At 36.4% G+C, this 12,047-nt stretch overlaps 2 protein-coding genes and 2 long non-coding RNA genes across 5 annotated transcripts; 1 reads left to right on the top strand and 3 right to left on the bottom strand.

Moving 5' to 3' along the window:
- Positions 1-6: 6 nt before the first annotated feature.
- Positions 7-5,304, bottom strand: LOC108623566 (UDP-glucuronosyltransferase 2B1-like). 2 transcript variants are annotated; one of them, XM_018022146.2, is made up of 5 exons: positions 3,830-5,304; positions 2,610-3,032; positions 1,968-2,199; positions 1,517-1,742; positions 7-398 (listed from the first exon to the last, which is right to left on the bottom strand). In XM_018022146.2, exons 1-5 carry the CDS (start codon positions 4,238-4,240, stop codon positions 116-118), a joined length of 1,575 nt encoding a protein of 524 aa, XP_017877635.1. In that variant the 5' UTR covers positions 4,241-5,304; the 3' UTR covers positions 7-115. The 2 variants fall into 2 exon arrangements, with proteins under 2 accessions (XP_017877635.1, XP_026668196.1); XM_026812395.1 differs by lacking the exon at positions 7-398 and adding an exon at positions 475-497.
- Positions 5,305-5,714: 410 nt separating this feature from the next.
- Positions 5,715-9,258, bottom strand: LOC108623565 (UDP-glucuronosyltransferase 2A3-like). The gene is made up of 5 exons (XM_018022145.1): positions 8,625-9,258; positions 7,070-7,492; positions 6,678-6,909; positions 6,227-6,452; positions 5,715-6,127 (listed from the first exon to the last, which is right to left on the bottom strand). The coding sequence occupies exons 1-5, from the start codon at positions 9,033-9,035 to the stop codon at positions 5,845-5,847; spliced, it is 1,575 nt and encodes a 524-aa protein (XP_017877634.1). The 5' UTR covers positions 9,036-9,258; the 3' UTR covers positions 5,715-5,844.
- On the top strand, positions 8,125-9,539 carry LOC113464158 (uncharacterized). The gene is made up of 4 exons (XR_003388994.1): positions 8,125-8,210; positions 8,378-8,557; positions 8,630-8,738; positions 9,451-9,539. It is a non-coding gene; the product is annotated as an uncharacterized LOC113464158 (long non-coding RNA).
- On the bottom strand, positions 9,301-10,243 carry LOC108623564 (uncharacterized). The gene is made up of 2 exons (XR_001916549.2): positions 9,654-10,243; positions 9,301-9,554 (listed from the first exon to the last, which is right to left on the bottom strand). It is a non-coding gene; the product is annotated as an uncharacterized LOC108623564 (long non-coding RNA).
- Between the last annotated feature and the right edge of the window lie 1,804 nt (positions 10,244-12,047).

The following is a 12,047-nucleotide window of genomic DNA, read 5'->3' as shown; positions in this document are numbered from 1 at the left end:
ACTATATCCAGTTTATTTTAATTTAATACAACGTGATACGTCTCCTAAAAGAGAGACTATGAACTTCGCCTTTTTTAACTGTATTTTGAAAAAGGACGTGAATTTTCTTCGTCTCTTATTTCACTTTCTTCTCCATTTCATTGTCACGTTTATATTTACAAAAAGCCTTGAATAAAATTCCCAGTAGGAGTACTGAAACGATAATAGCGAGAACGAAGCAGACTATTAAAAAGGCGAACACGTCGAGCATCTTCCGTTTCCACCAGGGTAAAACCACTGCGGGTGATCTCAGACTATCCGGTCCATTTCTGATCACATATTCAATCCAGTACATCGCCGTCTCTTTTGCGCTCATTGGCCGATCCCTAAACATTCTAGAATTCCTTTTCGCAGATTCCCTAAAAGTAATCATTAGTTCTTTTAATATCTCTTTTTCTGTAATTTATAACGTGATATTAGAATGAAACTATACATGTATTGAATCTAAGAATCGTCACCTGTATTTGGGATCCTTGAGAAGAGCGTTCAAGGCTGCGTCCACAGTCTCTTCGTTGATATTTTCGTGGTTCAGCATCCAGGCCATGTTTTTGTTGATCATTATCCTCACGTTCTTTGTCTGGTCATAGAACACAGGTATCCCTATCATGGGAATTCCGTAGTAGAGTGCCTCCTGGGTTCCCATAAGGCCGCCGTGCGTTATGAATACCCGTGTATTTTTATGCCCTGCGAGAAATACGTCGGACGATTTTTTAATTCCGCCCTGTTTTATCCGGTAAATTAAACAACGGCACCTCAGCGATGACATTTCATTTAATTTCCTTTGAGACGTATAAAGAGAGACGGTCCAAGAAATTTTAATTTTAAGGAGCATCATGCAAAAATAGATTAAAAACTTTTCTGCTCGCAAACTGAGAATTTCAGGATACGTAGGAACGTTTTTTCGCTTACTCAATACAGCAATCTGTTGGATCCAGGGTAGCGTCATCACGTTGCTCGGTAAACCGGGAGGCAGTTTGGTAGTGTTCGAACATTTCACTAGAACCTTAACCGGTGCGATTTTTGCGAACGATGCGTAAAACGCTAGTAGGGCCTCCCTTGGTAGGCTTTCAATGGCCATCAACGAGCCTAACGTGAAGTATACTAATCCGTGGTCCGCTGAGTCCAGCCAATTTTTCAGTTCCTGTTGTAGGAAAACGACAATCCTTTATAAAACAAAATCTTTTTATCCTACTATTCGTTAAGATAGAATTATTAAATTTCTATCGTTTTAAGTGTTCATGTGAGGCGTGCAAATGGCAAATTTTCAAAGAATCAGCAGCAATCACGAAAATCACGAATCACTGAAAAATCACCGTGACTGATAACGAACGTGATCGGATCATGAAAAGTTAAAAAGTAGCAGTTCCAGCCATCACTTAAGAGTGCAAATTTTGAAAAATCCACGAATTGGTATGTAATATTACGCAATATATTATATGCTAAAAAAACGTAAAGATGGTATCTTTAGAATCGTCACCTGTATTTGGGATCCTTGAGAAGAGCGTTCAAGGCTGCGTCCACAGTCTCTTCGTTGATATTTTCGTGGTTCAGCATCCAGGCCATGTTTTTGTTGATCATTATCCTCACGTTCTTTGTCTGGTCATAGAACACAGGTATCCCTATCATGGGAATTCCGTAGTAGAGTGCCTCCTGGGTTCCCATAAGGCCGCCGTGCGTTATGAATACCCGTGTATTTTTATGCCCTGCGAGAAATACGTCGGACGATTTTTTAATTCCGCCCTGTTTTATCCGGTAAATTAAACAACGGCACCTCAGCGATGACATTTCATTTAATTTCCTTTGAGACGTATAAAGAGAGACGGTCCAAGAAATTTTAATTTTAAGGAGCATCATGCAAAAATAGATTAAAAACTTTTCTGCTCGCAAACTGAGAATTTCAGGATACGTAGGAACGTTTTTTCGCTTACTCAATACAGCAATCTGTTGGATCCAGGGTAGCGTCATCACGTTGCTCGGTAAACCGGGAGGCAGTTTGGTAGTGTTCGAACATTTCACTAGAACCTTAACCGGTGCGATTTTTGCGAACGATGCGTAAAACGCTAGTAGGGCCTCCCTTGGTAGGCTTTCAATGGCCATCAACGAGCCTAACGTGAAGTATACTAATCCGTGGTCCGCTGAGTCCAGCCAATTTTTCAGTTCCTGTTGTAGGAAAACGACAATCCTTTATAAAACAAAATCTTTTTATCCTACTATTCGTTAAGATAGAATTATTAAATTTCTATCGTTTTAAGTGTTCATGTGAGGCGTGCAAATGGCAAATTTTCAAAGAATCAGCAGCAATCACGAAAATCACGAATCACTGAAAAATCACCGTGACTGATAACGAACGTGATCGGATCATGAAAAGTTAAAAAGTAGCAGTTCCAGCCATCACTTAAGAGTGCAAATTTTGAAAAATCCACGAATTGGTATGTAATATTACGCAATATATTATATGCTAAAAAAACGTAAAGATGGTATCTTAAAGTAAAAAATAAAAGAATGGGGAGCATTTATTCGTTTCGCCTAAAACGTGAGAGAAATGATAATAATAATTATTTAATCCTTACCGAGCTTATTTTCTGATCTCTATCAATAATATGTAATCCTCCAACTTCGACAACGGCTGGCGTGATAGGCTTAATTCCGTGATAGCTGTAATGCGAATTGACTAGGGCCAGAGAGACGGTTTTCTCTAGTTCTCTAACATCGGGGATGTCGCTTAAACCAAGATACTTCTTCATTATCTCGTTCTGATTGGACGTGTAGGAGTAAAATTTCTGCATTTCCCAATAATTGACGATGAAGTTCCACAAGCGATCGGTAAACGTTTCGATGACGGGCTTGTCGGTGTATAAGTTCGAAAAGGATGCGTAGCTGAAGGGATTTGCCATGAAATCGTCGACGTACGGCATGTGCATGAAGGATATTCCCACCACTACTGGTGCATTTAAAAGCGTACCAAAACCTAAGTAGCAGGGTGATCCGAAATACTAATGAAAATGACAAAAAAATTAATAATGTAAAGTAAGCAAACAATATAAAATAAATGGATGTGAATATTCAATTTATATTTATATTATAATTAAATCATAACATAATTTGTATTGTTATATATATGTAGACTGTATCTCTTTATAGAATATAAAACGTTTAGGATATCAGTTTATAAGTTATAACTTACAAAAGTTAGACACAATAAATAATAATTTATTATACTAAAATTCTTCAATTTACATTAGTTTTAGACCGAAGGTCATGTAGGACTGCGATGTTTAAAATATCTAATCGTTTGTGGCTCAGAACGACATTGACCGATTTTGATAAAACTTCGTACATAACTTAGATCTACAAACGAGATGTTTTAAATTGTTGTTGGAGACCGTAATAAAATAATCAAAAAACGCAACGTTCACTTGCACATTACATAGTAAACTATATCTAAGATCCCAAAATATTATTATTAAAATTGTGGTGTTTTAATTCCAATATTAAAAAAGTTATTCTGTTTTAAAAAGTGTGCCGATACTATTTTGACTGACTGTAACATCTGTTTAATCATTTTTATCATGTAACAAAATGCCTTACGAATTATTCGATATCGTCGTATCACGAGACTCACAAGCACAAGTGATTTACTCTCTATTTCTTAGGAAAGTGTTACGCAAAACCGGAAATCGACTTTCTACTGTGCAATGTATTGATCGGTACAAGAATGTTGTGTAAGAGAGAAGTTGGATCTTCGATAATCAAAATAGATTTCGGGGCGTGTGAACGAAATGTTATTCACCTCAGTGATCACAAGATCGTACGGCGGATCGTTAGGTGGGTTTTTAATGAATTTCTGCATGTCCTCAGTGCCCATCAAGTCGCATAGGGCACTACCAAATTTCGTAGATTGGTAGTAAGTGACCCATAGTCCGATATGCTTCGCGAAGTCCACAGTGAGGCTATTCACCACGCTCTTGGCATCCTTGCTTAAATCGATAATGTCCGTATAATTGGCGATCGAATTCTTCGTCGGGAAATGCCCGATCATATCGATTCGATGTCCTCTTTCGGCCAACCCTCGACAGATCACCTCAAACATTTGATAATGGCTTCTTCCGCTGTACGGGAACACACATAAGATCCTAGAGGCGTCGATCGCCTGCACGGAGATTGCCAATAGCAAATAGAACACTACTCTCAACTGTTCCATTTTCCTTTTTCTCGTTTGAACTTCTTTTTCTTAGAAAGGAACAATTTATTTATAAAAATACTAAACGCGTATGAACGAAGTTCAGTATATTTGAGAAGGGAAGATTACGCAGCTGGCTGCATGCCCGGCACTCGTTGATAAATTCGAACTTTTCGATTTTACTTGTTGCACAATCGGTATCTATTCTTTGACTCTGCTACTATTTATCCTTTTACATATGACAGTCCTAATTTTTTATCTATTCACTAAGTCAGATAAATAATTTACGCGTTAATTCATATTCTCTATTTTTTAACATTTCATATTTTTTTTATTGTTTAAAAGAATTTCTCACTGATCCACGAACTATATGCACCGAAGAACTGTTAATCATTGACCTGCAGTATTGGTCGTAACTGTCGATGATGTACATAGAACGTGTTACTTGCAAATTCGTTTCTACGATTATGTAGAATGCATTGCGTAGCACAATATATTTCCAAGTTGTACTTTAAATTGTCTGACGAGCACGGAACGAGTTAACTACTAATCTGATCATGTCAAGAGCGATAAACATTATAATGAATGATTATAATGTATTAAAAGTTAATTCACGACGATAATTTTATCGTGTAGTAAAATGTTATTTCTATTCTTACTTATCTGATATCTATTTATCCTTGTCTAACTCTCAGAACGTTTTGTTCAAGCGTAATATTTTAACAATTCGTTCTTAGAAACTCTCAATAATTTTATAGATTGATTCTTATCCCATTAGCAACATCTCATCTTTCTCGTTCTTTTAAGTCTTTTAGAAGTTCTAGTAAAATTGTACAGTAGATCTTGCGCGTTAATTTTTAATTGGTTGTAAAATATTAACGATAAATAACATGCATGAGCAAATATTACTATGAACGCGTAAGTATTAGTTTGACGAACGCCCGTTGTCATTGGCGTTGTCATTGAGAGTGAATTGCACGTTGATAATATGTAAATTGTCCAACAACAAGATGTTCCTACCTGTTAATTACCATTGGACTCTGATATACATATTTAAACGGTTAGGAACGAATCTTACTTAATATTAGATAGTATAAAGTTCGATTTGCCAGATGGCCTGTCTGTCTGGCCATGCTGCTCCAGGGACAGGCAAAATTATAGAAGTATGGAATTCCATTGAGTATACTTTTACAAAATCATTGGTTTATAGTACGGAACGTCGATTGAAGCACATCATTACTCCTAAAGATGGTCCAACAAAATATTAATATCAAATAATGTAGTAGCGTTCGAATACTTTTGTGAGCCACTCATTGAGTGTGTTTCTAGTATCATAACTTCTGGTTATGTCTTTGAATAATTTTCAAATTTTACTGACGTCAAATTTGAACATAGATAGATAGATAGATAGAAGATATTTAACTGTAAAATTCACTGGCTCGAAATTTTTATCATTACACATTTATCAAATTGTTATTAATATAAATTACATATCTAATACGTGACACTATATCCAGTTTATTTTAATTTAATACAACGTGATACGTCTCCGGAAAGAGAGACTTTATGAACTTCGCCATTTTTGTAAGTGCATTTTGAAAAAGGACGTGAATTTTGTTCGTCTCTTATTTCACTTTCTTCTCCATTTCATTGTCACGTTTATATTTAGAAAAAGCCTTGAGTAAAATTCCCAGAAGGAGTACTGAAACGGTAATAGCGAGAACGAAGCAGACTATTAAAAAGGCGAACACGTCGAGCATCTTCCGTTTCCACCAGGGTAAATCCACAGCGGGTGATCTCAGACTATCCGGTCCATTTCTGATCACATATTCAATCCAGTACATCGCCGTCTCTTTTGCGCTCATTGGCCGATCCCTAAACATTCTAGAATTCCTTTTCGCAGATTCCCTAAAAGTAATCATTAGTTCTTTTAATATCTCTTTTTCTGTAATTTATAACGTGATATTAGAATGAAACTATACATGTATTGAATCTAAGAATCGTCACCTGTATTTGGGATCCTTGAGAAGAGCGTTCAAGGCTGCGTCCACAGTCTCTTCGTTGATATTTTCGTGGTTCAGCATCCAGGCCATGTTTTTGTTGATCATTATCCTCACGTTCTTTGTCTGGTCATAGAACACAGGTATCCCTATCATGGGAATTCCGTAGTAGAGTGCCTCCTGGGTTCCCATAAGGCCGCCGTGCGTTATGAATACCCGTGTATTTTTATGCCCTGCGAGAAATACGTCGGACGATTTTTTAATTCCGCCCTGTTTTATCCGGTAAATTAAACAACGGCACCTCAGCGATGACATTTCATTTAATTTCCTTTGAGACGTATAAAGAGAGACGGTCCAAGAAATTTTAATTTTAAGGAGCATCATGCAAAAATAGATTAAAAACTTTTCTGCTCGCAAACTGAGAATTTCAGGATACGTAGGAACGTTTTTTCGCTTACTCAATACAGCAATCTGTTGGATCCAGGGTAGCGTCATCACGTTGCTCGGTAAACCGGGAGGCAGTTTGGTAGTGTTCGAACATTTCACTAGAACCTTAACCGGTGCGATTTTTGCGAACGATGCGTAAAACGCTAGCAGGGCCTCCCTTGGTAGGGTTTCAATGGCCATCAACGAGCCTAACGTGAAGTATACTAATCCGTGGTCCGCTGAGTCCAGCCAATTTTTCAGTTCCTGTTGTAGGAAAACGACAATCCTTTGTAAAACAAAATCCTTTTATCTTACTATTCGTTTTAAAAGATACAATTATTCAATTTCTACTGTTTTAAATGTTCATTTGTTCGTTTGGTCTAAACCGTGAGAGAAATGTTAATAATGATTATTTAATTCTTACCGGGCTTATTTTCTCCTCTCTATCAATGACATGCAATCCTCCAACTTCGACAACGGCTGGCGTGATAGGCTTAATTCCGTGATAGCTGTAATGCGAATTGACTAGGGCCAGGGAGACGGTTTTCTCTAGTTCTCTAACATCGGGGATGTCGCTTAAACCAAGATACTTTTTCATTTTCTCGGTCTGATCGGATGTGTAGTAGTAAAATTTCTGCATTTCCCAATAATTGACGAAGAAGTTCCACAAGCGATCGGTAAACGTTTCGATGACGGGTTCGTCGGTGTAGAAGTTCGAGAAGAATGCGAAGCTGAAGGGATTCGCTATGAAATTGTCGACGTACGGCAAGTGCATGAAGGATATTCCCAGGACTACTGGTACATTTAAAAGTTTACCAAATCCTATGTAGCAAGGTGATCCAAAATACTAATGGAAATGACAAACAAATTAATAGTGTAAAAGAAGCAAATAATGTAATATAAATGGATCTGAAGATTAAATTTATATTTATATTATATTTAAATCAGTGATTCTAACATTAATTGTATTGTTATATGTAGACTGCGTCTCTTTATGTAATAAAAACATTTATGGTATCAGTTTAAAAGATAAGTAGACGTTACGTGAATAATTATTATGCCACTCAAATATTGATATATTCACGTGTTGATATTCTGAAATTTCATATACATTGTACGTGACATTTATCATTTTTGCATATTCAATTTTCTTGTAAATACGTATGTATAATCCGTAGTTTCGTTATATGATTATTTGAACGTTACAGTAGAACATCGGATACCTGAACTAATTACGAGGAAAACTCGTTTGAATGATTGATTTTTAATTGTGAATATATGAGATATGTAAGACATGTCATAAATCAAGTAGGAAATAAGTAGTCTCCAAAAGTGCAGAGTCATGCATAAGATAAAGAATGAAAAATTTTTAGATGCTATCAGCACAATGTAAACCTGAAACTTTCTAGGTGCTATCAAATTCTGAATTCCTTTAAAAACAAACGGTTACAATATCTGGTTCCTTTTCATATTTTTGCAGTTCAGTAAATATTTAATTTGTAATGGGGGATAATATATGGGCTAGTACTATACCCCGGCTCTTAGAACATTTGTATATTTTCTACGTAAGAGTATAACGTCATTATTATTCATAATTTCAGATCGTAAAGCATTTGACTAAACTCTGGAATTAAATACTTCCCAGAAGTCATAGAATGAAGTCCATAAATATTCATGTCGAAATTGAATAACTTTTCTAATATTGGACTTAACGAAATAATTTTTTTTTTAGATATAATATGTGATGTGCAATGAAGAATTACGATTCAATCGTTAATTCTCTATTATTTACTCTCTATTCCTTAGGGAAGTGTTACTCAAAACCGGAAATCGACTTTCTATTGTGCAATGGATTGAACGGTACAAGAATTGAGTCTCATCTTTAATGACACATTCAAGAATTGCGTAAGAGGTAATTTACCTCTTGGATAATAATCGAAAGAGATCTCGCGGCGTGTAAACGAAGTTTTATTATTCACCTCAGTGATCACAAGATCGTACGGCGGATCGTTAGGCGGGTTTTTAATGAATTTCTGCATCTTCTCAGTGCCCATCAAGTCGCAGAGAGCGCCGCCGAACTTCGTAGCCATGTAGTAAGTGATTGAATTTTGCAAATGCTTCCCGCTCTCGAAACTGAAGCTGTTCATCACGCTCTTGATACCCTCGCTTAAATCGATAATGTCCGTATAATTGGCGATCGAATTCTTCGTCGGGAAATGCCCGATCATATCGATTCGATGTCCTCTTTCAGCCAACCCTCGACAGATCACCTCGAACATTTGATAATGGCTTCTTCCGCTGTACGGGAACACACATAAGATCCTAGAGGCGTCGATCGCCTGCACGGAGATTGCCAATAGCAAATAGAACACTACTCTCAACTGTTCCATTTTCCTTTTTCTCGTTTGAACTTCTTTTTCTTAGAAAGGAACAATTTATTTATAAAAATACTAAACGCGTATGAACGAAGTTCAGTATATTTGAGAAGGGAAGATTACGCAGCTGGCTGCATGCCCGGCACTCGTTGATAAATTCGAACTTTTCGATTTTACTTGTTGCACAATCGGTATCTATTCTTTGACTCTGCTACTATTTATCCTTTTACATATGACAGTCCTATTCAACTGTTCCATTTTCCTTTTTCTCGTTTGAACGTTTTTTTAAAAAAAAAGAAAAAACACTAATTCTTTTCTTAATCCAAGTTCGAAGACATTTATTTAAGATTCCACAATTGTTTTATAAAAAGAATTTTGTTTTATTGTCTGAGACCAAATTTCATATACGCTTTTCCGTTTGTTGAACCAGGTACACCATTCAGCTTCCGTATTCGTCGGCGGAATACACCAGGGTAGTGTCGGAAATGATAACACACGTGTCTTCACCTTGAAATTTGTACCGCTATATTTCACCTATTATGAATGAATTAAAGGTAATTGAATCATCAAAATTGCAAATGAGAGATATTGTTATCAGAATTGTTCGCTTGAAAGCATTATAAAATAAAATACCTGTCACAAGTAACAACTATGTTTATTTCGAGATATTCTGATAATTATTATTACAATCACATTGCCATAAAAAAGGTTCAAGGTTCTGCACTAACGATTTTCGACGATCGTCTTTTTTCCGTGTACCATTCACTATGAAACGTTCACTTCGAATGTGTTTACGAGAATTAACACATTAGGTAGCCGGAGTGAGGCACGCAGTCCGAACGGTACCCAAACCATCATCTCTCTCTCTCTCACCGTTATCTACACTTTTTAACTAGGCATGCTTCCTCCATGTAGTATATGCTCTAAGGTTAATAGTGTGTATGATGCACGCATGTAACATACTGAAATAATGTGAGGGCTTCCTGGGCCTACTGCACGATGTAGGGAGAACAGCTACAGTGGGGCACATGTACTTGGCCATGCCTCATCTAATCTTTAACTACACTTATCACGGCTGCAACAGCTGAGTGTTGCTTTTTCAGACCTCATTTGTCCGGTAGGTCCGTGGTAATTCCGGGAATGAGATAACTCTTAAACGTATAAGGTACTTTCCATTGCATGCTCTGTGAGACTCACTCTCACATCATCCGATGATTCCGATCCGCACAAGTGACACTCACGTTATCTATTCCTAGTTTCTTCCTTTACTCACACACACAGTTACTCTGTTTACATAACAGAGTAATTATTGATACTATTCATGACATTCTTGAACGATATACGACACATATAATTAGTATCGTTATGTATAGCAAGCGATGACGTAAACGATTTTATCAAAAAATTTGCATTTTTATGCGGTATATTTTGTTAATCTACGGAGACAATAATAGACGAGACAAAAATGGACACGAAGGTAATTTATGTTGCACAAACTGAGATAGTAATAATGATATTGATTAATCATTACGTAAAACATTTCTGAATATTTATGCACGTTACGTCTACATATTTTATGAAATAAGAAAGTAGAAATTTTTTTCTACATTAACGATAATATTCACCTTTCAAATTGATCTTGTTTACGAAATCAGGTAACAACTCTCAAATTAAAGATGTACTAAAATGATTGGAAGTTAGGAATATATATTAATAATAAGTACAGGCGAAAATACAAAAATTTGTGAACATTGCTTTAGATATACAGTGAAATTACTGAATCGCTTAAAAAACCGCATCGTATGAACGATAAAAATACCCTGCAAGTCAGTGTTTTACTGTTTGAAGATAAGTAATGAACGGATAATACTAGTGTGAATGTTAAATTATTACATCGTCTGATGTGCACTATTTTATTTATCTATTTTATTTATTTTAGTTCTTGAACTACCGGTTTATAAATAGGCATGGTTCACCTTGTAACCCATACAATGGCAGTTATAATTTTTAAATAATTTAAAAAAAAATTTAAATATTTTAAAAGCGTATAAAAAGTTTATAAATACTTAAGCTCTTGCAGTAAATTCGAGTTTCAGGGGACATAGAAGATAGTAAATAGGGGATTGAACGCGGCACGTTTAATTCTTAGAAGGGGAACGGCTGAAAGGAACAAGCAGTTTTAGTGGCGACAGCCACTTAGGAAGTTCGTGTACTTTTAACCGAAGACGAGCGACCGACCGGTCGGAAAATTCGCCCCGAGGCCACCGAATCAATGTAACACTTTTCACCCTTTCGTACCAGCGATCGTCCCTAAACTATGTTTTCTCTTATCATTCGCTTGAATCTCTCTACTGGAATGCGAGTTGTAAACTGTCCATATTACATATTTTGCAATTCCGGATGGACGGTTCGAGGGAACTTCCCGAATATCTGTTTCAGTGGTTTCCCTCTATACAATTTACGAGCAAAAAATAGCCGGGACGGTCGGGTTATATTAGCGACGTAACCCAAATGTTTCATGTAGTGTGAATGAGGGAAAACTTTTTCGCGGAACGGTTGAAAAACTAAAAGCGTCGACGTGATTGAAAGTCTCGCGAGATTAGAGCTTAAACGTTCCAACGTGGCAACTCAGACTGGTTTCAATTGTTATACACGATGTAATTTGCGAGTATAAGAAATTATAATTTTACAAGGTGTCCCAGTATTGACCGCACAACCGTAGAGATTAAAAAATTATACTACCATAAGATGATTTGGGTTTTGATGGGATTTGGGATTGAGTACACTCGATCTGGTAAGAATTGAACTAAAGAAGGATGCCCCAAAATTGACCTTGATCTTGAATTTCAAGGTCAAAAGGCCAACAATTTTTTTTTAATTGCGTCGTACTTATCGATCTCCGAATCCATCCATGGTTCTGTCAATACTGATCGAGACACCCTGTATACTGTTCATATAATAGAATGTTCACATGATATTAAAATACATAAATTTGTCTAAAATCAATTTTTAATATTTTTTATATTA

Source organism: Ceratina calcarata, unplaced genomic scaffold, assembly GCF_001652005.2.
Source record: "Ceratina calcarata isolate Rehan_Ccalc_2016 unplaced genomic scaffold, ASM165200v1 scaffold275, whole genome shotgun sequence".
Taxonomy (NCBI): Eukaryota; Metazoa; Arthropoda; class Insecta; order Hymenoptera; family Apidae; genus Ceratina; species Ceratina calcarata.
The sequence above is the reverse complement of the archived record's forward strand: the minus strand, read 5'-3'. Positions and strand labels throughout refer to the sequence as shown.